Source organism: Botrytis sinoallii, assembly GCF_014898435.1.
Source record: "Botrytis sinoallii strain Bc 23 chromosome Unknown BSIN_015, whole genome shotgun sequence".
In the NCBI taxonomy this organism is placed as follows: Eukaryota; Fungi; Ascomycota; class Leotiomycetes; order Helotiales; family Sclerotiniaceae; genus Botrytis; species Botrytis sinoallii.
This window is the reverse complement of record NW_024066042.1, coordinates 1,143,147-1,167,490: the sequence shown is the minus strand read 5'-3', so window position 1 is coordinate 1,167,490 and position 24,344 is coordinate 1,143,147. Positions and strand designations below refer to the sequence as shown.

At 40.8% G+C, this 24,344-nt stretch overlaps 5 protein-coding genes across 5 annotated transcripts; 1 reads left to right on the top strand and 4 right to left on the bottom strand.

The window, feature by feature from the left end:
* Positions 1-1,445: 1,445 nt before the first annotated feature.
* On the bottom strand, positions 1,446-3,716 carry EAF02_008316 (uncharacterized protein). The gene is made up of 3 exons (XM_038904364.1): positions 3,383-3,716; positions 3,071-3,240; positions 1,446-2,970 (listed from the first exon to the last, which is right to left on the bottom strand). Exons 1-3 carry the CDS (start codon positions 3,491-3,493, stop codon positions 1,650-1,652), a joined length of 1,602 nt encoding a protein of 533 aa, XP_038756086.1. The 5' UTR covers positions 3,494-3,716; the 3' UTR covers positions 1,446-1,649.
* A 427-nt stretch (positions 3,717-4,143) lies between these two features.
* On the bottom strand, positions 4,144-7,595 carry EAF02_008315 (uncharacterized protein; the record flags this gene model as incomplete). Its single annotated transcript, XM_038904363.1, has 10 exons — positions 4,144-5,070; positions 5,120-5,482; positions 5,531-5,581; positions 5,642-5,885; positions 5,932-6,374; positions 6,424-6,484; positions 6,538-6,630; positions 6,680-7,097; positions 7,150-7,445; positions 7,500-7,595. The coding sequence occupies 10 exons, from the start codon at positions 7,593-7,595 to the stop codon at positions 4,427-4,429; spliced, it is 2,709 nt and encodes a 902-aa protein (XP_038756085.1). The 3' UTR covers positions 4,144-4,426.
* Positions 7,596-7,936: 341 nt separating this feature from the next.
* On the bottom strand, positions 7,937-8,833 carry EAF02_008314 (uncharacterized protein; the record flags this gene model as incomplete). Its single annotated transcript, XM_038904362.1, has 2 exons — positions 7,937-8,531; positions 8,583-8,833. The coding sequence occupies 2 exons, from the start codon at positions 8,831-8,833 to the stop codon at positions 7,937-7,939; spliced, it is 846 nt and encodes a 281-aa protein (XP_038756084.1).
* Positions 8,834-9,379: 546 nt separating this feature from the next.
* Positions 9,380-11,219, top strand: EAF02_008313 (uncharacterized protein; the record flags this gene model as incomplete). Its single annotated transcript, XM_038904361.1, has 3 exons — positions 9,380-9,809; positions 9,861-11,041; positions 11,124-11,219. The coding sequence occupies 3 exons, from the start codon at positions 9,380-9,382 to the stop codon at positions 11,217-11,219; spliced, it is 1,707 nt and encodes a 568-aa protein (XP_038756083.1).
* Positions 11,220-16,010: 4,791 nt separating this feature from the next.
* On the bottom strand, positions 16,011-18,432 carry EAF02_008312 (uncharacterized protein; the record flags this gene model as incomplete). Its single annotated transcript, XM_038904360.1, has 2 exons — positions 16,011-17,531; positions 17,581-18,432. The coding sequence occupies 2 exons, from the start codon at positions 18,430-18,432 to the stop codon at positions 16,011-16,013; spliced, it is 2,373 nt and encodes a 790-aa protein (XP_038756082.1).
* Positions 18,433-24,344: the final 5,912 nt, after the last annotated feature.

The following is a 24,344-nucleotide window of genomic DNA, read 5'->3' as shown; positions in this document are numbered from 1 at the left end:
TGATGGATCGTAGAACGTAAAAAATAAATCATTCTTACATGTTCTAGTCCTTGGAAGATCTTCAACCTTCGAATCAACGATTAGATGATGGCGGCTATTTACCGCGATGCATTGAAATTCTGACACATTCGTTTACTACAGCTATTCTATGGTTGACAGGATAAATGGAGGTCCAAAACTTGGACATCTTTTATTCGCTAATGGCCATGGTGAGATGATGTGATGTCCAATAATTATGGTTTCCTCGATGATTATAACCATATTCTTGATGGAGATTCGCTGTAGATAGCCATTTTACCAGTTAAATCCCTTGCTTCTCTCTGACCTCTAGATAACATTAAAGCTGGTATGTACGCTTGACGTACGTACTCACTACCCTAGCCATTCTGTTCGTTTCCCTCGGGAAGAGTACCACATTCGGAGTAAATTTCTTATTGCGCAGTTGCAGATCGTACACCGGTAGTTCAAACATCAGATAAGAAATCATCGAATCTTGAAGCATGCATCATTTAGCATGTGAGCCTGCATTACCGTGGCCAAGATGTCATACATTATTGTTTGAGGATGTTCCATTCGATTGCTCTGAAGCATTCTACCCCTTTCCTCAAGAAATTTGAGAGATGGAAGTAAGAATCAGCCAGCCAGCCTCTTCGTAGGAGGAAAAACAGGCCGGAATTGACTTGACCACTGGCAAACCCTCGAATAATCTCATTATTCCATCCCAATTCAGAGAATTAAATGTTTAATTACTTTTATGGTTGAAGATTATTTAAGGATTTATTAAATATCATTGATTCTTGTATTTTTACTATCGATTGATTTATGGAATTTGGCTTTCCCCTATTGGTTTCCCTTCCACCGTTATAAATTGCTACATATTGACACGACCGGGCCAGTCAAAGCTGCACTTTTGCACGTCAAGGTCGTCCTAGCACAAAGCAACGCGAGTTTGCTGGTAATCTCGATATTGTAACCATGAAACAACCTACGCTCCTCGGTACAAACCGCCCAAGAGTTACACCAGGACACCCCATGGCCATCGCCTATGCCAATCTTGGGGTGCACAAACTTGCACCGCAAGGCCTCCAATATTTCTTGGCGCCCTGCTGGTCCCGGGGGAGCAGCAAAACCAAGCCTTCCATACATGACAGATCACATTGGACAATCTGGTTGATATCACATCTCCAACAATGAGAAGGATCAGTAAGGAAAGGCCTCCAACCAAGATACTTTCCCGAGCACGTTTCACTGCACAGTGGAGAAAAAAGCTTCGATTTATCTGCAATGCCCTTGTCAGCCCAAGGCCGTGTCGATCACACTTCTCCCGTTTACCAACAAACGCGGGCGTCAATTTATTCGGGGTCAGCCCAATGTCTTGGCATTCAATGTGCTTTTCAAATAGGTGGTTTCACATGCATTCAGCGCTTGATAGCGAGTCGTATATGAACATCAATTTATCAAAGAAATTTGTATATGCGTAAGTAAACATGCCCTTGGTATCTCAAAAACAGATCGTTCCTCATTAGCACTCCAACCCATATGTCCTTTTCGTCTTCTATTATATCCACCGTATCGTCGCAATCTTGTCTATTCAACGTCGGTGTGTTCCTATTTTCTGATTTTCGCGTTTGGTTTACACCATCATGACCTTAACCTGCAACAATTGTATCCGGACTCTCAACATCTAGTTGCATACCATGACTGGATTCGAGATGTTCCAATCCCCCATCAACAACTACTCTTTCCAATCTTCTCAGCTGGATTTTGTCATCCAATCTTATTACTTCTTTTGCCAAGCCACGAATACCCTCAAAGATAACATTCGATCTCTCCCATTCCAAAAGTCCGGCCTTTCCGCTAGCTCTTTGAACGAAGACAACTTCGTGTATGCCCATTCCCCAAGCAGGAGGACTATATCCAACAGAACCTTCATCTCCATCAAATACCGTTATTGCTACCCTTTGTCTTTTGCCGTTCCTCTTTTCTCCTTCTAACTGCTCACTTTCTTGTATTGCATTCGCATGATATCGTAACGCGGCTTCAGGTCCAGGTAGCCAACATAATTGACAAAGATCAATAATTTTCTCTTTGCTCAATTGATGCATCGGATTCTTCTTCTTGAGTGCTGTCGCAACAAAACTCAACAGGCCAACTGGAGAATCGCAAAGCGCATAAGCTATTGCATTTGGCTCTCTCAAACCAATACTCGTAACGGCTCCATATCCCATTCTCCTCTTCTTCCCACTCAACAACGACATTCTCGTCGGAATTTTGTGTTCCTTTTTCCTCATCTGCAAACTCAAGTTCTTCCAATCTCCTTCTTCATACCCCCAAACTCCCGCGTGAAAAAAAAATGCCACCTTCCATCTTACCCAATCCCAAACTCCTTCTTTCACAGTCGGAACTCCCCATCTCGGTTCAATCAAATGTACACCTCTACAGCCTTCCAGATCACCAATCCCCCTGCCTAAATGATAATCCACTTCCCCACCCTTCTCTCGCCCAGACCCCATCATTGAAGCAATATAATTTTCATAACCTAACCTTTTCATCAATTGCCCAAATAATCTAGCTGTCTCCCCCATAACATCTGCTCTAGATCCAGGTATCTCATCGCTAAATCCCGTACCTGGTATTGATGGTATTACAATGTCAAAAGCCTGTTTGTGTCCCCGTCTCTGTCCGTTTCCGTATCCTGGAACATCCTCCCCCAAAACCTCTGGCTCACATAACTCCTTACTCAACCCTTCTACATCCAAACTCAAATTGCTATTTGGAAAACTTGGAACCAACAACAGCGGAACTGCATCCGCGCGAGAACTGCGTATGTGTATGAAATGAATGCGTAGCGATTGACTCGATCCTTCTTGAGCACTGGTGTTAGACTTCGGAATTGTGAATGTAGTGCGATATTGCGGGTATGTGGAATTATAATAATTCTCCCTTGTACGCCAGGAATAGTTTTCTAGCCTGTGCTCATGATCATATGTTAGCTTTTGCTTTTCCTCATTCTTTATCACAGTTTCCAGTCCTGTGATATATAATGGACAATAATCTGGAGTGTGCATACCAATAATCAACCAAGCTCTCAATCTCCCTCTTGGTTACCACACCCTCTTCATTCAATTGCTCACTCTCAGCATCCCCTCCACTTTTCCCCTCCTCTTCCCCTCGCCTTTCGTGCGGCAATCGCGTCAATTCCAATTTCTTCTTTGTTAGATCAAGATATTTCGAACTAACCTATTATTTTGCCATTAGTCCTCATTACATTAGCTCCCTCCATCCCATGTTCATCACATGCCATTGCTGATCTCCAACTCAAACATGATGCGCCATTCTAGTTCCCATAAAAAGGGGTGAAAATGATTCAAAGCGTACTCACATGAACTCTATATTTCTTTATCACCTCTTCCGCTCCCCCCGTCCCTGTAGCTTCTCTTTCATGCGCATGCTCCGCAACACTAGGAAGTGCCGCGTTCCTCTCAGTTTCCATGATCCTCTACTTAGCCCAATACTTTCCTCGGGCTTCCAAGTGATGTATGTACAGTGTGTAGTGTATTTTATTTGCGCGCGCGTGCAGATGAGAAACAAAATCACAATTTCCTTCTCTGTTTAGACAGAAAACTGAAGTTCTAAGCGACTCTTCTCCAGCATCAAAATTGAAACACAGAATAAAAAGTGACCAAATCTCACCTTCGAACTTGAAGCGATAATGTTATCTTTCTTTAATATCCCAAGAATTGAATAATCACACATTATCAGAAAGGACCCTCGGGAGCTCAGCTTATGGAAAGCTTGAGCCACAGATGTGGCGTAAGCTTCCGGCATCCACGTGCAGCCTATCAGATGCATTAGAGTACCGACCTCGGAAATGATCTTCAAGCACAGCCACACTTCTATCCGTTACGCATATTCTAGAATTTGTCGATCGTGAAGATCAAGCAGAAGTGACTGGACAGGAAATACAAGTTTAAATCACGGAAAAATCAAGTAAGAAATGTTCACTAACCGATAGAATGCACAGCCACACTTCTACAATACCCGTGGACTTCAGATGGATCTTCTGGCTTATCTTGAGTGTTGAGGATCATCAAGATCTGCACTAGAAACCCATGTGCACTAGGTCCAACCTGATATTTTGGTCAATTAAAAGATAATTCATAGGTTGTATTACATTATATGTGGCGCTTTTTCCACAGAAAGAAAAGAGAAACAGCCTTTTTAGTAGGATCTAGTATGTCTAAAAAAGGGCACAAGGGTTCCTTATTGCTATCAGTGTATCTTATGTGACTCGCCTAGTCTCTTTTCCTCTTCCTATACGCCAACGATGAAGAGATTCTCGCATGTGATTTGCCAAATTGCATGCATGTATGCCAACAAACTCTGCCGTATACGATACCTAACATGCTAATCTATCGCCGATCAATCAAATAATCGCACTCCTACCCCCTAACGGTGATTCGTTTCTAGAAGATCCTCCGGTGCCAGTCCTCACAATGCCCCCTCCAACGCCGCCACTGCTACCAGACTGGGTTGAAGTCGTGCCACCTTGTGCCACACCCCTCAAATTCATGCTACCAAGCCTACTCACAATATTGCTACCCACAGCGTCAACTGCACCCCTCGGGGAACTAAATGTAGGTCCATGTGCTGCTACTTCTTGAACTCTAAACAGCTTTATTGCTGTGCCATTCCAAACACCTATTGTACCCTTCGCAACCTGCATTTCAGATGTGAATACAAATGCCCATAGCAGGGATTCGTACCAACCAAGCGATAATGGCGTCCACTCAAAAGAATGAATACGAATGGCTGTAGTCTCGATTCCTCTTATCTCGGCCTTTTGGATGGTGCGGAGGATATTATTTGAAGGTGTGTCGGAAGGATTATTAGGATTTGAGAGGAGAGAATCGATTTGATCAATGAGTGTTAAGATTGTATGAAGTGGAAGTTCTGGAAGCCATGTTTCTATCCACTGAGGCGTAGGTTCAAATGCACCGCTCGATGAAAATGCTGCGTAGCTACTTAAGCTCGTTGTGCTATTGTGCCTAGAGAAGGTGGGCATGCCAGCTGTTACTAGTTAGTAACCTGTTCGGCGACCAGATGCAGAAATACATACCAGGCATTTTCCCCCTGGCTTTTTCTGACATTCCTCGTAGTTGCGTAGGGACTGTGTCATCAATGCTTGAGGATATCGATGAGGCCCTTGAAGGGTGGTCTGTGGGAGGTGATGCTGCTGGAGTGGGACGTTCTTCAACGTCGCTATCTTCATCGTCATCGTCTCCAATAGCAAACGTATCCTCCTCTGGCACATTACTAAGCGCTGATGCCCCTCGTGCATGACTTATAGATGGGCTTCGTATACTATCAGCGGAGCCTCTCCTACTGTCTACGTCCCCTGATTCTGCTAGACGTTCTTTCTTTCGCCTGTTTCTCCTTTCTATCTCTTCTTGGCCACTTTTCAAAGTAAAATGACGTAAGGCTAATCCAGATTTAGTTGACACTCAAGATATGAGGAGTGAATCTATACCTTCAAATTTCTTCTTATTTCTCAAAATAGCATACACAAAATTAGGGTTGTCTAGATGGATAGTCAGTATCTTATCTTTGCAGAATAAATAATGATACTGGGGTAACTCACTAGGATACTGGTGCTCGATGATAGCATTCATACTCTCCAAAAGAGACTGAAGGAGATCATGATTACTGTCGTTCGATAAAAGGAACCCTGGTGATGACATCGACGCAAACAATTGCAGAAGTTTTGAAGACGTGGGAGCGCTGATATTCTCCAGATAAGCAGCGATGTTATTTATCACTGCTAACAAGGCAGGGTATATGGCTGTGAGTTTTCCTTGACTTGTTGTTATTATGTTGTAAATTGACTGTTCTTCGTCAGTGTTGCAGTATTAACTTCCGAAGAAAACCTACTTGTATGAGGAAATCGGCATATGTCCCATTGAATGACTGAAGCCTGATACTGGGCGGTAAAGTATCCTGAGCCTCAAATCTCTTGTTAAGATTCTTGCCAAAGTTTGGTTCTACACTTAAGGTCTGTAAGATGAAAATACACATCCGTACAACTCCTTGTTTGGAGGCATCTAGTCTGTATTCGAGGGAATAGAATATGATTAAAATAACGAAATCGTGTGATCGATCAGTATCAATCAAAAACGACCTGAATCGTTTGTTGCATTGGGTGATTTCCCAGAATAACATGATCATCTCCGAAGCACATTTTGCGTATGATTGATTTCCTGGAATATAGGAGCTCGTGGTATTCATAGGCTGGTTCAAGATTCTTGTCATACCATCTACAATGAATTGAAAATCTTGTGGCCTATGTAAACGGCCAAGAAAGTGTCGGAAATAATCTAACAATGTCAATTGAAATCTACAAGCAGAACTATATCAATATCTTACTTTTCTTGGTTTGAGCAGGGCCGGATTCGGGTATCGGATATAGGAGAATGGCAAGCAAAAACTACGAGGTTCGAACATCAGATTCTGAAATCAATGGATAGTATGCTGACTGACCTGCAATGCGTATGTGACTAGAATCTGTTTTGGGTCTTTGAAAACTTGTACATTATATGGCACTTGCCATTTTGCTGGGTTGTATTTCAAAGTCTTCATACATGTTAGTATTTGGTTATAAATGAGGATAGTGTGACCTTACCGTGTTCAGTAGAGAGCACAATACAGATAACACAACCTGTTTGTCCGGACAAGTAGCGATATATGTGATGGCTTTCACGCCTTGTACAGGAAGTAAGTTTGCCGACATGTACATACTCTGACTGGTTAAAGTCAAGAGCAATCTTAATATCTCGGTGCGGTTGTTCTCAAATTCTTTACTAGTACCCACTGGTGTATTACATCCTACTCCGCTTTGCCAAATGGCATACGATACTTTGTTCTTACTGTTCTGCGGTTTGGGGAGGGTGAAATCTGCAAAGAACAACAAATCGATCAAAGTGTCGATCAATTCTTCTGCCAAGGGCTTTACCTCTTCAAATTCTTGCGCCGCAGCTTCGAGCTTCTGTAGTTCTTCCTGGGATTCATCAAATATTACGTCTCGGGCGAGGGCTGCCTTGCTACAACATAGTCAGTGACTGAATCAACCAACATTAATCTGCGACTGTGTACCGTGTCCGCTTCCTCCTCACGCCCCAAAAGAATGTCTCCTCCCATGATTGTAGTTTTTCAGCTTCGTATACGTATGGCAGAATGCGTGTGAGGATTCGAATACAATTCAATGCATCTCTTTCCGGAGCAAACTCTGGATGAGGGAATGAGGGGTGATGGCGGAGAACAAAAAGTCGGCTGGTTATTGCTAATATTAGAGTCTCTAGGTTTTCTAACGCCGTATCGCGAGTTCTTCGAATATCCGCAGGGGAGAAGAGACTGAAAATGTCTTCTGTGGATTCTGGCAACTCCCAAAACTATACAAGGCTCAATTAGTAATAACTTCAGCTGAAGATGTGCGATCAACTCACAGAAGCCCAATATGGGTCATCGGCAGGAATGATCTTGTCCTCTGAAAGTCGGAAGATGCCCTTCTTAAATACTAGTTTCGAGTCGGAAGCTCCCATCCTTAATTGTGTTTTGCATCTGGAGCTGGAATTGTGGCCGTTGTTTGATATGTATGTAATAAATGTTCTAGATTGTTGACGAAGCTTCTTTGTACTGGACGATAAGATAGCCTTCACTGGAGCCAATCTTCACGTGCTAGCGAAGATTTATAGGTATCACAGATACCACGTACAAAACATGAAATTTTCTGAATCACATACTCAATTGAATAGTGTCTTGAGACAACCCAACAATCATCAGGACAATGTTTAATACAAAATTTCAATAATGCAGGTTCATGTCAAAGTAATGCGGGCCACAAGGGTATCTAACTATATCCACAATCCATCAAGTCTAAAATCTATGTATACAATCGGGCATTGCCTGAATTTCTCCTTCCCTTCTCGTAAAGCCATTTGTTATTTAACCCAACACTTGACGGTTTCGCAGCACCTAATGGACTTGGTGTACCAGGATCCCCAATAGATCGACCAAGAGGATTTGAGCCATATGAAGACCTTCGGTTACCACTTCCACTCATGAGAGTCTTCTGTAACAAGGGACTTGCACCTGGCGAATAGACTGGCCCCAGTGGATTAATCAAGCTTTCCAGGCCGTCTTGAGTGTGTGGACTTTCGGATCGTTTCCCGGAAGGACTTCCAGAAGCTGGGCTTCCTCTTCGATTCGCAGGCGAGCTGCTCAGGGGTGTTGACGTCCTCCTATATCTCGGTGGAGTAACATACTCCGACCCTGGAGTAGGTGGTCTTGAACTAGGTTTCAACCCAAGAAGTTTTCGTTGAGCAGGTGTCAAAGGTATATCTTCCATGTTGTCTCGTTTCGTGTAGAATGGGCGAAGTGCAACAACAATATTGAAAACGAGGCAGAATTGTATTATTCGAAAGCCCCAGGACGCAAAGATTGGAAATAATGCTTCGCCGAAGAAATAACCAGGGAAGCTGAGATCACAGTTAGCACATATTATTGCATTCTGGATCTGGTGTACCTACGTTCTCCAAAGTGTTTGTCCAAAGTACCATAACACAACAAATCCCACACCATTCCATACAAGTCGCCTCATGTTTTGATCTGTAAAAGTGGCCACATTCTGTCGTCTTGCGATCTCATCGAATTTGGGGTGTTTCCAAGTTCCAGTCTGCGGTGTAGATGGTTGTGGTTCTCCAAACCCCGACTTTCTCGCCGACGCTGGTGATGATCGTTGGGTTGCTGGTGTAGTAGGGGTGCGTATCATTGTAGACATCGTTGGGATTATACAAAGCCTTTAAGCTTTGTTGGGAGGTTGGTAAGCCCCTAGGTGTACCCGTTAGCAACCATGTCAAATTCAAACGTAAATAGAGGGTTTAGATCATGCTACTCACTTTTGATGCTGATAAAAAGCCAACTTTGCCTGTTTTTTATGGTTAGTATTATTTCAATTGACTTGACGATTAAATCTACGTTCGCATTGTTGTTTGTCGAGAAGGTTATCGAAGGAATAAAACCTTTCCTGGTAGTTCTTCCTGAGTTGTTTTGATCAAGAAATCGTGAATTCTGCTAAAGCTCAAGGCGCGCTTCTACTTTGGTATTAGCGCGACTTTAAACCCCTGTCCATTGATTGGTCCTATTGATTAGTGCCGGATATCATCACCCCGCCCCGTAGAAAGCTGTCGTATCACCAAGCAACCCCAAATACCCGCCCGCGGAGTTTCTCTTGAAACGAGTATTATAAATTGTTAATACTCACACTCATGAAGACACCTTCAACTTATTGTAGCTACAAATACGTTTTTTAGAAACATCTTTCAGGATGGGGTTCGATAATCTCATGCTCTATCTCGATGAGAGCATTACAGGTGTTCTCAGCGATTGGGATCTTTATTCAACCTTAATTGTTACTGTTCTCATCGGCTTCTTTGTGTACACAGTTATAACATCTCGCGATCCGGATTCACATCCTATGCTCTTAGCCCGTCAATCACAGGCATCTCCAGTCAGACAAGAAGGACAATCTGCCGTCTTCAGAAATCACACTTCCCCCCATGGCATACCTCTCAACTCAGGACTCAACGTCAAAGACCCTGGTGATTCGAAATGGACCCCGGGGCGCAATGGTGACTTGAGAGACATCTGGCGTAAAGCAGTCACTGGGGCTGTCGATAGGGAAGGGAAAGAAACTGGAGATATTGGCAGCCTCATTACAATATATGGTTCCGATAAACTAATCACTCACAAGCTTGGTTTGTACAGCATTGTGAATTAATACCTTCGCTTTACTAACTTTGATACAGCCGATGTTACTCGTCAGATCAACTTGATTGGTCAACATATCAAGCAAAATGGCGGAACTAACGTTGCCATATATTTACCAAACTCTATCGAATACATAGCAACGTTGTTCGCTTGTGCCTTCTACGATCTCAGTGCGATACTTCTGCCATATGACGAATCTCCCGAAAGCTTAATAGAATTGATACAAAAGTCCAAAGCGGATACGGTCATTGCAGCTGTTGGTTCTTTCCCATTTGATGTAGTGACAAAGTCATACCCCGCTTTGCAGCAAATGATATGGGTGGTGGATGATGGCAGCAAGCATATGGACTGGAATGAAATTCCAAAGGGTACTGGCGGAGCTGTGAATGTTTCTACCTGGCAAGAGATTCTTCAAGATCAGGAGGCTCATGCAGGTTCCGAACTTCCCGTCGTTGACAAGAATGATAAGGAGCCTAACAAAGTCGTTGCATTCTGGCCTAATGGAGAACTCGTGGAATACACTCAATCAGTGCTGGTGGCCGGTGTTTCCGGTCAACTCTCCTCCATACCCACTATTCAACGTATCACATCTAAAGATCTTTTCCTCTCAGCGGAACCACTATCAAAGATCTATCCTTTGATCCTAACTCTTTCGGCACTTTACTCAAATTCTTCCGTCGCATTAACATCTGTTGCCATCAAAGACCCCGATCTCGTTCTAGCAACGAAGGGTACATCCCCAACGATTGTGGTTGCTTCTTCCACCACTCTCGCGAAACTCCACTCAGAAACCAAGGATAACTTAACTTCCCCACTCTATCAAGTCATCCACTGGTTTCAAACTCGATCCTTGGTACAGAATGGTGTTATGCCCCTTGCCACCGTCTTTTCCCGCATGTACGATCATCTTCGCCCAATCATTGGCACAACGCCTGGGAAACTTCGCTTAATTTACGTTTCCGAACCTGTTGGTGCACCGTCAACACCTTTGAGCGCCGAAATGCTCTCAGATCTCCGTATTTACACAGGCTCAAGAATTGTGTACGCCCTTACAGCATCAAAGGTGGCAGGCGCTGTCTCTCAAACTGGTATATATGATTACAGAGTAGACGATGGTTCAGAGAAATACTCGCACTTTGGAGCGCCTCCTCCATCCGTCGAGATCTTTTTGAAGGATACCAAGGAGTATCAAACATCTGACACATTTTCCGTTGGACAGGTATGCTTCCTCCTTTTCAAAAACTCCTTACTATCTTCCTCTCCTCTTTTGCGGGTACATATCAACTAACCTTCAACAATAGATCACGGTAAGAGGCCCTGCCGTCGTAGGAGGAGAAGCAGACTTGGGTATCGCAGGAAAGATGAAACCAGACTACACACTCGCTCTAATTTCATGATACGGTGGTGATGTTTTTGTGCATATTCATGGAATCGTTCATATCGTATCTGTCATATCAAATGAATCTAAATCCATAATAAAGCTCGGAGCTATCCGGAATGATCACATTGCAATTTTGCCGTAGTTATAATTCACTTAATCATACCCCCATGCTCAGAATCAGTCGTCTGTTGCACATCTAAAGACTTAGCTTTTGTATTAGCTCTCAGAATGAGCATTTTGTTGCGGACCTGGAAATTTAGCTCTTCCATTAGCTCTGCAGACATGGTAACAGTATTCAATACTGGCGCCAATAATATCCACTCATCGAGATGGCATTATTGTATTGTTGCACACCTCAAAACTTAGCTTTTGCATTAGTTGTAGTCCTGCAGGAATCACAAGCAAAAAATCCGCAATCAAGATGTTTTTGTTGCACACCTAGAAAATTAGTTGCAGTTGTTAATTTATTACCAGCCGTTTGTTGCATGTCAGGAATTTTAGTATGATCATATCTAATCTATAATCCTGACTAGAGGTCACTTGACGCTGGCAGGGACAAAAATCCGAGGCCCCTAAATATACTCGCTAGTAAGCCCATGAAGCAAGGCTAAAAGAGTGAAGGCTGAGGCTAAGGCTGAAGCTAAGGCTGAAGCTAAGGCTGAAGCTAACGGGGGCTAATTGGATGCGAAACAAACAAAACACTGGGATGTGTGGTCAGGACGGCTGGAGTGGGGACATGGGGCCGGGCAAAACGTTAAGGCTTAACGATGATGCCGCTGCCAGCTGGGATGTTTACGGTCATGCAGACGATAAAGGGGAATAGGAAGGGGAATGAATCAATAACGTGTCGAGGTAAGGAGCGCACACATATACGATAGAAGGATAATAAAGTTATATCAAATGACTATGTTAGAGTTGTACGTACATAGGTATCGTATGCATCTAATCAGGTGTATTATTAGGGATCGTTAGCCTTGATGATGATAGTTTTACCACACATCATTGTTTGTTGATAGCTCAATGTGCAAAAATGATACTGTTACTGATAAGTTGTAACTTTTTTTATTATACGTAGGTGGATCAAATAGTCAATGACTTAAGTCCTCGAGCCATGGTGAATTAATTATAAATTAAAATGAGATTTTCATGCTTTGAAAATATTTGCAGCTTAGTTGTCGACTAGGAAAATTAGTTACCTTCATTGCGCGTCGTTGCCATGTACCAATCCTGCCTATTGTTACCGCCTAGCTACCGTCTCTTACCGCCTAACCCCTAACCTCGCACGCCTAGCAAGCATCACTGACCCTAATGGTAAGCGAGATCCAGTACTAGACTAGGTCATCATGCCTTGAATTCGTCTAACTCGAATGCCTAAAGTGCCTGAACTTAGAGGCCTGAACTAATGTACCTAATGTCCCTAAAGTGATATTGGTGAGGCCGAGGGACGTGTTGGTGGTTTTAGGGCTTATAGTTCTTATGCTATTATAAGCTACCTACTAATGCGATCCCGGATGAGCAAAAGTATGACCAATTGAGCAAATTTCAGAATCATTATTAGCTAAAATAATCATGTTACACAACACCATAGCCTCCAATACCAAAACCATAACGGCAAAACTCAACGGAAATGATTGAGTCAAGACCACACCAACGCCAAACCAGCAACAATACCAACCAACATCAACCCAAAAGCAAACCACTCGAATCAAATTCGCATCTCAACACGAGCGATCATCCTCAGGATTCAAAATCCACGCCCCCGAATCCAACACCAAATAAACAAAGCGATGCCGCCGCAAGCGATTTAGCACCAATTGGTAGATAACCAACCACCAACCACCAACCAAGCAACTAACCAACAATATCCCACTTCTCATCACATTCCTCCTCCAACGCCTCCCATAACTCTCCATCTCGATCATTTCTCAATAGCACCAATCTCAAAGTATCTCTAGCCTTCCCAACTAAAATCATAAATATACAACAATTGTCAGTAGGTTACTCGCCATCCATCTGCGCGTGGGGACATGATCAGAAGAACCATGAACATGCATCCGCATCCAAAGTATATCGAGGCTAAAAAAGTAGACGAGCAACAAACATTCATGACCCTTTCACATTCCCACAAAGAGATCTCTAGTCCCCCGAACTAAAAACTAGATGTGCAACAAAGAATTTTCAAACCCTCGTTTCCCTATAAGAAAGATACCTATCTTTATAATGTAATAGTACACACAAGCTAAATATCAAATCCCCAAACCCTCACCCCTTCCTTCCTCCACACCACGACGAAACCCTCTCTAGTCCCTCGAACTAAAAACCCAGATACGCAACAAAGAATCTTTGAACCTCTAGTTCTTCTATCTAATCTAAATTAACATATTCATATCGTAATAGTACATACAAGCTAAAAATCAGATACGCAACAAAGCGGTAGTGCATAGGTATCTAGGTAATGAAGCGAGGAAAAGGATGATTAGTCTCTTGAGCTAAATTGTAGATATGCAACAATTTGATTTTTTGGGTTGGTGTCAATGATGATGGGAATGGGAATGGGAATGGAGGGATTGAGTATACTAGACAGGGGATTGTATAGATAGGGGTTTGATGGGTTGGATTTGTATTCGGATTTAGATAGAAGGGAGGAGTTTAGATTGTGTGATGGATTGTTGAGTGCGAGTGTGTGTTGGATTTTTCTTTATGGGAGGTGTGTTTTCTTAAACTAATGATCATATCCGCTTTTGCGGAATGAGAATAATAATTAGTAGGTATGGAAAAATAATTAGATTTGAAAAATTAGATATCATGATTTAAATGGATTAATTAATCAATCAATCGAAAATAACCCTCACAACAACAAACACTTATTATTCCATCAAAAAGACCTACTACATATACCTATATCATATAATCACAAGCTATAACATATACACACCTTTCAACCTCTCACTTCCTCCTATACTCCTCCTTATACGGTATAGAATAGTAGATAAGTCAATTCATAATTCTCATCATAGCTATTCCTAGTAACTAGCAATCTTAATATAAATACTTAAAATAAATTTATACTACTAAGATTCCTAAAGAAAATGAAATCATAACTAGAGCTCAATCTATTTTATAACTGATATAATTAATATGATTATAACTAATCAATTAGCTAATTAACTAGCCACTTAACTACTTAACATCTCTATCAAACTATACTAGATAATAAAAATAGATATAATAAGTAAAAGAGACTAAATATTCAAATATACAACAAAATCCTCAATTTCTGATATTATAATCTCTCACTACTACTATCTCTAAACGATATATATAAACCAAAAATCCAAGATTAAAAATAAGATAGATAAATGAATGTAGATTCGTATCTTCTCATCTTTCCTCCCTTCCTCCTTCCCCCTCCCATCCTTTCTTCCTTCCTCCCTTCCCCCACAATCCCTCCCAATCCCCAAACAAAAAGAAAAGAAAAGAAAAGAATACTAGAAAGATAGCTATCGATCAGATAGATACTATTCCTATTTCCTTTTCTCTTTTCCATTAAAGAAAACTCTATCATCTATCTATCTTATAATTCCCATTTAATATTTGGTTGGTACATATATCTAATATATATCCCTTCCTCTCTCTCTTCTCTCTCCCCTCTTCTCCCCTCTTCTCCCCTCTTCTCCCTCTTCTCCCCTCTTCTCCCTCTTCTCCCCTCTTCTCTTCCCTCCCTCTCTCTCCCCCTCTTCTCCCCTCTTCTCCCCTCTTCTCCCCCTCTTCTACTTCTCCCTCAAGCCCTCTCACTCCTCCCCTCTCCACATATAAAATCTCGCATACAAAAACCAACAACATCCATTTCCATTTCCACTTCACTAGATCCTTCATCCATTCATCTATACTCAACACACAACAACAATACTGTACCATATTATTTTATATCCTATCACATCATATCAACTCACCATAACATCATAACATCAACAACAACAAGCAATCCTCAATCCCCGCTTATCTTCTTCTCCCCTCTTTTCTCCCATCCCCTCCTCATCCTTATCCATCCTCCACCCTCTTCACTCAATTCTTCACCTCCTCACCCTCTCCCAATCCCATCCCCATCCCCCCCAAAACCCTTTTAAAAAGAATACAATAAACCCCCTCCTTTCCCCCTCCCTCCTCCCCCATCTCAAAACCCAAAACCCAAGAGACCAAGAGACAGAGAATAAGGAAAAGAAAAGACTAAAACGAGAAAGAGAAGAGAAGAGCAAAACTACAAAGAGAGCTAAGTATCTTACCTATTCACATACCTGTATACACACCCACGCCCACGCCCACGCCTACAATATCCTCATATCCCCTCTCCCTGAAGAATTATCCATACAAAAATCTCCACACACACATACACACATTACAACACACTCAGAGAGAGAGAGAGAATACAAACACAATCACAAAATCACACACAACACAACACAACACTTCACACCAAACCCCAAACATTCAAACCCCAAACAAACGTATCAAATTGGTATAACTACCTACAACGAGTAAATATCCAGAGCCGAAAAAGTTGCAAAAAGTGCTACCTAGGTATCTCCCCCATCTCACTGGTATCTAATCATTCATAAACACCCGCAAAAAGTGCCAAAACATATCCCCCAAACCAATTTCTCAATTCGGCCAGAAATTCCATCCAGTTTTGATTGCCATATTCCTCCATACCTGCCTCAAAGGTCCAGAAATCCATCGCAGACAAAAGAAATTCAATCCCTCGACCATCTCTGCATTCTACATTCTCCATGCTCCAGTCTCCAATATCTTATTCATACCCCACCCTTCCCCTATCTCTTCCACTACCCGTCAATGAACCCTCGACCAATCCACCCTTAATAAATGGTTCCCTAGTCCCCGAATGTCCCCTATCCCTTCCATTCGTACTTGTTCTCGATCTTTGAGTTGTCGTTTCTCTCCTAAACACTGTATTTGCCTTTGGAATATCATTCAACCCACTCTCCGGCGTATTCGCCGCCTCGACCAATAATAACCCTGAAGGAGCCGCTACACCATGACCCTTGCCCTTTTTATTCCACTGTGGTGCCTCTTCAAATTGAGGCGTGAAATCCAATAATGGTTTTGTTTTTTTACTACTGGGACTACGTTGAAGACCTGTATTAGCTACTTCTAAACGTCTGGCTTTCGTAGGCATCGACATTGCTCGAGATTGAGCGCTGCCATTTATGAGAGTTGGACCATCTGTGAAAGATCCATTTTTGAGACTATTTTCTCGATCCTGTAGTGCTTTTTGACGGACCGAATATGTTCTTCCCAATAATCCACCCGATGCGAATTGATCTTCTTGAGGTGGTGCTCGGTATGCTACCGGCGGTCTCTCTTGTACGAGGCGAGGAAGAGGTGCTATTGTAGATGTATTTCGTAGATGAAAAGGAATTTGCATCGGCCTTTCATCCTCGGTTGAATCATCTGCTTCTGATTTATCGAAACGGTCCATGTCAAGTAATGGTTTAAATGATCCGATCATATATGGATCTTCATCCACCGAAACATTTACCCTATGTGTGTGAACACCCTTAACTCCCGTTCCTGGCCCTGACGCAATTTTTGTTTTCATCGTCTTGACAGTTTTGGTAGCTTTCTTCTGACCTTCACCCTTTTTGTTTACCAAATACCAACTTCTCCATCTCTGAACGGCTGAATACCACGCATTTGCCGCAATGTGATCATCAGTACAAAAGAAGTGTACGAAATTTTCTGCACTCAAAAACATGGCAGTTTTCTGTTGGCTCTTGATAGCATAACAATTCTTCCTTGGTGGTTTGAGTGTTTTCCTAATTTGTTGTGCGGTTGGAGTATAGATATCAAAATCAGATAAATGACAAATATTCATTGAATCTTTGTCGTTGATACCCACCCCCGACTTTTTCGAGACAAATACTTGACCCGAAGAAAGAAGTGTAATATAACGTTTGTTCCACTTGCCGGGTTTCTGAGAATGATAAAGCTGCACCGTCACATCTTGAGGCGCATCTGTGGGTACCGATGATGCGTCAAGGTCTTCTTCGTGATCATAAGAATCGCAACCTTCCACAATTAAAGAATTTTGTGTATCTCTATCCCAAGAATTCATAATATCTCTAATATGTTCATAACGACGAATTTTGCGCTCTAGACCAAGAGTTGTGTACGATTCCAATAATACAGCAGTGTGTGGATCGATATGGGTCGACATGATATTCGCAGCAGAATTTATAATATCCATGGGAGTAGTGTCTCCGTCGACTGGTAGGTTGATTGATGACTGTTTACAGCGAATTAAAACTCTCTAAAAAAAAATGTCAGTTCTGTTTTTAAATTAGACATAGTAGACTTACTCTCTCCGGCGCATTTGATGCTGAAATTGGAGCATCGGTTTGCGGTACTATTCCTCCTCCACCCTGTTGTATACCAACAGGATTGATGACAGGGGCATCATTTCTAGGAGGACCATCACCTATCGTACGCTGTATTGATGCAATATTATCCAGGACAGAAGGTAGGGGCGGTTTGGTGGTTGTAGTAGCACGTCTTTTACTGCTGAAAAAAGCGAACTTCTGAGGGGGGCTCTTGACCGAGTCATTTGCAGCAGCATCCAACGTTGCTTCCAATCGCTCCAAATCCTTGCGCTTCTGTTCTGCCAAGATCCTCTCCGTCTCCTCATCACTCAATTGAACCGGGAGAGAAACCGGTGGAGGGGAATGCGATGGCGAGAGGAGGATTTGTTGATTTATGCCATTGTCACTATTGTAATTTGGTTCATAACTCTGCTGTCGCTCATCGTAATTTTGGGATTCCCCCGTCGCTCCCAAGTGGGTTTGCGATCGCTTGGGAATGGGGCGTCTCGTTTGCGCATAGTTTGATGGAAGGCCCATGGCAGAATCAACTGGATCCGTTGTTCGCCTTGTCATTGGAATTCTCGCGGCGGGATTTGGAGATGTCGATTGGACATGCGAGACTGGTAACGAGGGTACTGGGGGCGAATGATCGTTTTGGGGGGCCACCTTTGGACGTCGATATCTGGACATACTTTTTGTCCTCGACAAGGAAGTATTTTGATTTTGTTGCACATCTTGTTTTGGAGGTGCGGGATCGGGTTTTGCTGGCAAGGCTCTTACTGATCTGTATCTCGAATATTTTTGTTGTGTGGGTTGTGAAGGTTGAGGGGATTGAATCTTTTCTTCCGACATGATGAATGGAATGATGTGAAACGAAACAAAGAGGATAATCAGTGAGGAAAAAGGAGTAAAATGCAAAAGTTGCGAATCATAAGTAATAAAGGGTAGTTCTATGATGTATTGAAGACTTAGTAATTACTCTTATGGGCATTATTTTCCCCGTTGAATTGATAGAAAGAGTGAAGAAGAATTAAGTGAGGGGAGAGGGAGGAGAGAAGAGTAGAGTAGAGCAGAGGGGAAAAGGAGGGGAGAAATTGATAATGTAGAATGGGTAGTAAGTCAGGAGGTTAGGTTAGGTAGGTATGTTTGAGTGAGTAAGAAGTACCCAGGTATTATTATGATGTAAGAAGAATTGAATTGTATGGGTGAGAGAGTGAGTGAGTGAATGAAGTGATTGGTTGAATGATTGATTGAATGAATCGAATTTACCCCCAGATTTGAAATGTATGACCGCCCACTTAATAAATCATGTACCTGCAGATGGTAAAAGCAGTGCTAGACCGGGCTGTGGGTGAGGATGAGTGGATGGTGGATGGATGGTGGATGGATGGTGGGTTGGTGGGTTGGTGGGTTGGTGGGTTGGTGGGTTGGTGGGTTGGTGGGTGGGTGGGTGGGTGAAATGGGTCGTGGTTTGAACGAATGGATGGATGATGAATGATGAATGAGCGTAATTTTAATAAATTTGGTAAATATAATAACAAGTATTTGGGATATAATAGAGATGGATGTAATAGAGATGAATATAATAGAGATGGATATAATAGAGATGGATATAATAGAGATGGATGTAATAGAGATGAATATAATAGAGATGGATGTAATAGAGATGAATATAATAGAGATGTATATAGTCAATGAATAGTAAAATAGATAGCAAGTAATAAATATCATATATATATTCCTTCTTTTCTCTCTCTCCTCCCGCCTCTCCTTCTACTTGTACTTCTCCTCATACTTTGTACCTCTCCATCTCATTTCCTTTCCTTCCCTCCTCTCCTCCATGGTGAAGGACATGATAATATTAAATCAATAAACACCCGACCATCACCAGATCATGCCCACGACCATCCTGCAACCTTACTAGGCATTCCGAGAAATCCAAAAAAGTACCTTTTCTTTTGCTTTTCCACTCAACGTTAATTTGCCCTTGGAATGGGAAGGGAGAGGAATGGAATGTTGGGCTTGGACGGTGGACTTGCGTGGACGGTGTTCCTCAACTCAAGACTTGGCCCATCTGATGATTTTACACATCCCTTTCCCCCGTGCCCCCTACGCAAAAGTTAGATGATCTCCCGAATAATGTGGGGGAATTTCCCTTGGAGCTAAGGCAAACAGGGCAGGGGAGGCAGCAGGGGAGGCAGCAGGGGAGGCAGTCTTGGAGGCAGTCTTGGAGGCAGTCTTGGGAGTCTCGGAATCGGAGTTGTAGTCGCAGTCACAGTCGCAGTTTTGTTTTTTATATTATACATATACATTTATATACATTTATATACATTTATATACATTTATATACATTTATATACATTTATATACATTCACACACATTTATATATATTCACACACATTTATATATATTCACATACATTCATACTCAATCCTGCTTGACAAGTCGTTGACAAGGCTGATGGAACCAATCATATCCGCCTCCCTCCAATTTCTCTCTACCAGCAGGAATCATAGGATGACCAGTAGGTACCTAGTACATCCACTCGCCCACTCTATTACATGATGAAACCAACATTCGGGAAAATGGGGTATCGACTCAAACGACCATCCATACCTACCTATCCATATCGCACTCGAGTATATTAATCACAGAGCTATTTCAGTGCCAGACATGCCATATATCCGACAGAGATTACACACCTTCAAGGCATAAAACATGCTGGTCAGGATGCCCAAGTCATTTCCATCTCTCCTACCGGTATCCATCAATAGTGTCCTCTCCAGAAAAGAAGTAAACCTTCCATCGCCCGTAGAGAGATGTCGATAGATACCTAATTATCAATAAACAAATGCCCCATGCGCACGAGAGTTCATCATCGCGCGACCTCCAATCCCATCTAATTTCACCTGGTGCGCCGACCAAATTCCTCGCAAATGTCTCGCGTGCTAATTAAAAGCCTCTCCATCAAGAACATATTCGATATCCAAACAAAAGCAAATTCCAGCAAGTAGGAAGATCGGAAAACTAGCTAAGATACCTGTCTGCCTGTCTGTCTCGTCTCTCTACCCACCTATCTAATATAGTATCGTACTACTGTACCGTATACCTAGTACCCGTCACTCCATTTCACACATCTCATAACAACATCTCACTGATGTACAATGATGTACCATCACCCTCAAATTGCATCATCCAGTCAATATAGTAACACACCTGCAACACTAACACCCTAACACCCAAACATGCCAAGAACATGATGGCTTAAAGATGGTCATTCAATACTCGTACATTTAATTCAATTAATCCATCCCATCCCATCCCATCCCATCCCATCACATTCATACTTAAAGATCCAATCCAATCCGATCCGATCAGACGACAAAACAAACAAACAAACAACCCAATCCATCAAAACACCCACTCATCCATCTCCAAGAGCGCGCCAAAATATCCACCATCCCTAGCTAGTATCAGGAAGGAACAAATCCTCTTCCTCTTCCTCTCTCTTCCTTATTTTTAGTTTCAATTCTATTTGTGGGATACTCACTCAACTACCTAGATATCCATAAGGTTACCTAGCTAACAGCGATAGAGTAACGTTAAGGAATAAAATAGAAACTTCATATGGGATTCAATTACCAGTACCTAGGTAGTGTTGCTTGGGCTTCTTGATACTAGGTAATCTTACCTCGTAGGTATTATTAGCTATCCGATAAATTCGATATTTCTCGGTATGTGTATCATAGCGTAGGTATCTCCTAGATATCTCATTTCATTCCTCATTCCAAATCAAATCAAATCAAATCCAAAAATCAAAATCAAAATCAAAACCAAATCCTAATTAAATTTCATCATCGTCCAAAATCAAGATCATCACATATAAACTTTCTCCATCCCTATCCATCTCCATCCCTATCCCATCTCCATCCCTATCCCAAAATTATCAATACACATCAATCCATCCATCCATTCATCAGATTAGATCAGATCACACGGAGAATAAACTTAGCTACTCTACTCTACTCTACTTTCTTTTACTCGACTTATTAACTTAAATACTCCACATCCACAACAGAAAAACATCCCCATCGCGGAACTCTATCTCCCGCCCGCCCGGAAATTAGGATGAGCAGCTAGATGAGCAGCTAGAGATGAATAGATCGATTGGGTTTGAGATTTCGTATTGAGTATTGAGTGTTTTGGAGCGATTTATCTATTTATCTATACCTGGATCTGGATGGGAGGGGGAGTGGGGTTTCCTGGACTGGACTGGACTGGACCGGACTGGAATTGAAAAATTTGGGTTGGGGTTGGGGTTGGGTTTTGGTAAGGAGGGAGGGAGATGAATAGTAGGTAGGTACCTAATAGGTATGTATTAACTATTAATACCTATCTACTTGTCAAGGTACAGGTAAAGACTTATATTATACCATAAGAGTAGAAGAGCTATGGAAGAATAAAGCCCTACTTATAGAAAATAAAACATATTAATATACTAACGTGGTTTAACAGTGGCTCGGCCATATCAGTAAGTCGGCCACCATTTTTACATACAAATACGTCTGTGCACAACCGTGCACTTTCTTTATTTATTGATATAATTTCTAAAAATCTAATATTAAATATTTGATTATATATAGATTATAAAAATCTAATTAGTTTCAATAAATTAGAATTTTTAAAATAGTTATTATAAAAAAAAGCTTTTTTGTAACGAAAATCATGACAATTTTGATTTTTTTTGAAATCGAAAAGAATTATTTGAAAAAAAAAATATTACTTTGAATAACTGATTTTTTATTATTATTTAATATTCTTTTCTTTTTCAAAATAATGATTGATAATTAAAATATGAATATTGAAAAAGGCTGATTTTATATGTATTTTAAAGTGGCCGACCCACTGATATGGCCGAGCCACTGTTAAACCACGTTATACCTAAAGCACAAAACAACTATAGATTATGTAATTAACATTGTAATAGTATTCTTTGTTTAAGACAATCGGTCTACAATTGCAATACCAATTAATCTTTTAAAAAACAAAATAATATTAAAATACTCTAATTTCTATTATTAGATTAAAATAAACTTTCTTAGAAGTAATAATCAATTACTGAAGCTTTTTAGATTTACTTCAGCCTCGATTTGGGAATGTATTTGATATAAGTATTAATAGGGGATTAGGAATAATAGATTTTTTGAAGTCTACCCAAACAAATGGTTCTAGCTTATCTGGATTTACTAAGTAGAAAGTAATGATTGTATCTTCCTGATTGTAAAGGTTTTCAACAGATTGCTAAGATACTAGATGATATTTTTATTTAATTTAGTAATGAAATCTGTCTTTATTATAATAATCAAGTAATTTATTGAATTTCTATTATTTGGTTTTCTCGTTTGTTTTGTTATCTCTTTCTAGAATATAGCCTTGATTTCAATAGGATTCGATTTTATTGATCACTTTTTAATCAGTTAGTTTAAATGAGCAATAGAGTAATCGGAGTAATAAATTATGAAATACTAAAAAGATCTTAAAACTAATAGGGAGCTGGAGTAGATAGACTTGTTTATAAACTTTTAGAATTTTATAAAGACTATTCTATTTATTATTATTTTTCTTTATCAAATGATTGGTTTTTATATTTTTAATATTAATCTATATTTTGTTACTTTTTTTGTATAAAGGGGTGTCGATATAAATCTTATTAATGTAATCTTTATATTTCTGAATGGATTGAGTGGTTAGAGCTTTCAATTTTGTTAGGATAATATCAAATCGGTCCGCAATCTCATTGGCCTTTAGGAATTTGTGTTTGTATTGATATAATAGGTTTGAGGGAACAAATGAAGAGGGTTCAATATCGAGGTATAGATGAAAACTGTAATTAGTAAAGAATAGGGATATGCTGATAGTCTTTAAGGTAATATTATTAAACACAAATTTTATAAGTAAAAACCAATTGTATTAGTTATCTTAGTGGAAGTTTATAAAAGCCTAAAGATATTGTTTTACCATGGCATTGATTCTCTCTGTTTGTCCATCAGATTTGGGGTGGAATGAAAAGAATCGTTTCAAAATGATCGATAAATATTCGAATAAATGCTTCCAGAATTCTGATATAAATTGTGAATCTCTATTGGATACTATATTATCAAATGTATTGTATAAACAGTAGACTTTTTCGATAAATCAATCGGTAAGCTCCTCTACGGATAATTCTATAACCAGAATGAAATGATATATTTTCGTTAAACAGTAGATAACTGTAACAATATATTGATACTTTTTGCTATAGCATTCGCTGATTGATAATAATATAATATAATCAATGGAGATATTGGATTAGGGGCAGAATAGTACTGGTAGGGATTCTAGGAATCCGGGTGTAGCAAAATAGGAGGCTTTGGTTCGGAAGTAGAGTTGATAGGCTTGTACATAAGTTTCGATTTCTCTTGATATATTGAGCTATCAGTATGTATAAGAAACAAGATCAATAGTTTTAACTCGACCGGGATATCCTACCGGACCAATGGAATGCATTCAGTATATGATCTGAGTGCAAAGTTCAACGGAGAGGGAATAAAGAAGTAGTCGTAATAGAAAATTTTATTATTGATTAATCTATAGTCTTAAAGAACAATTCGGAAATCTTTTCGAATCAATAGCAATCAATAACAAACAATTGGGTTTTAAAGTGTTTTATATATGGTAATAATCAATTCGGATGATTTATATACTTTATCAATAAGATTGTTGA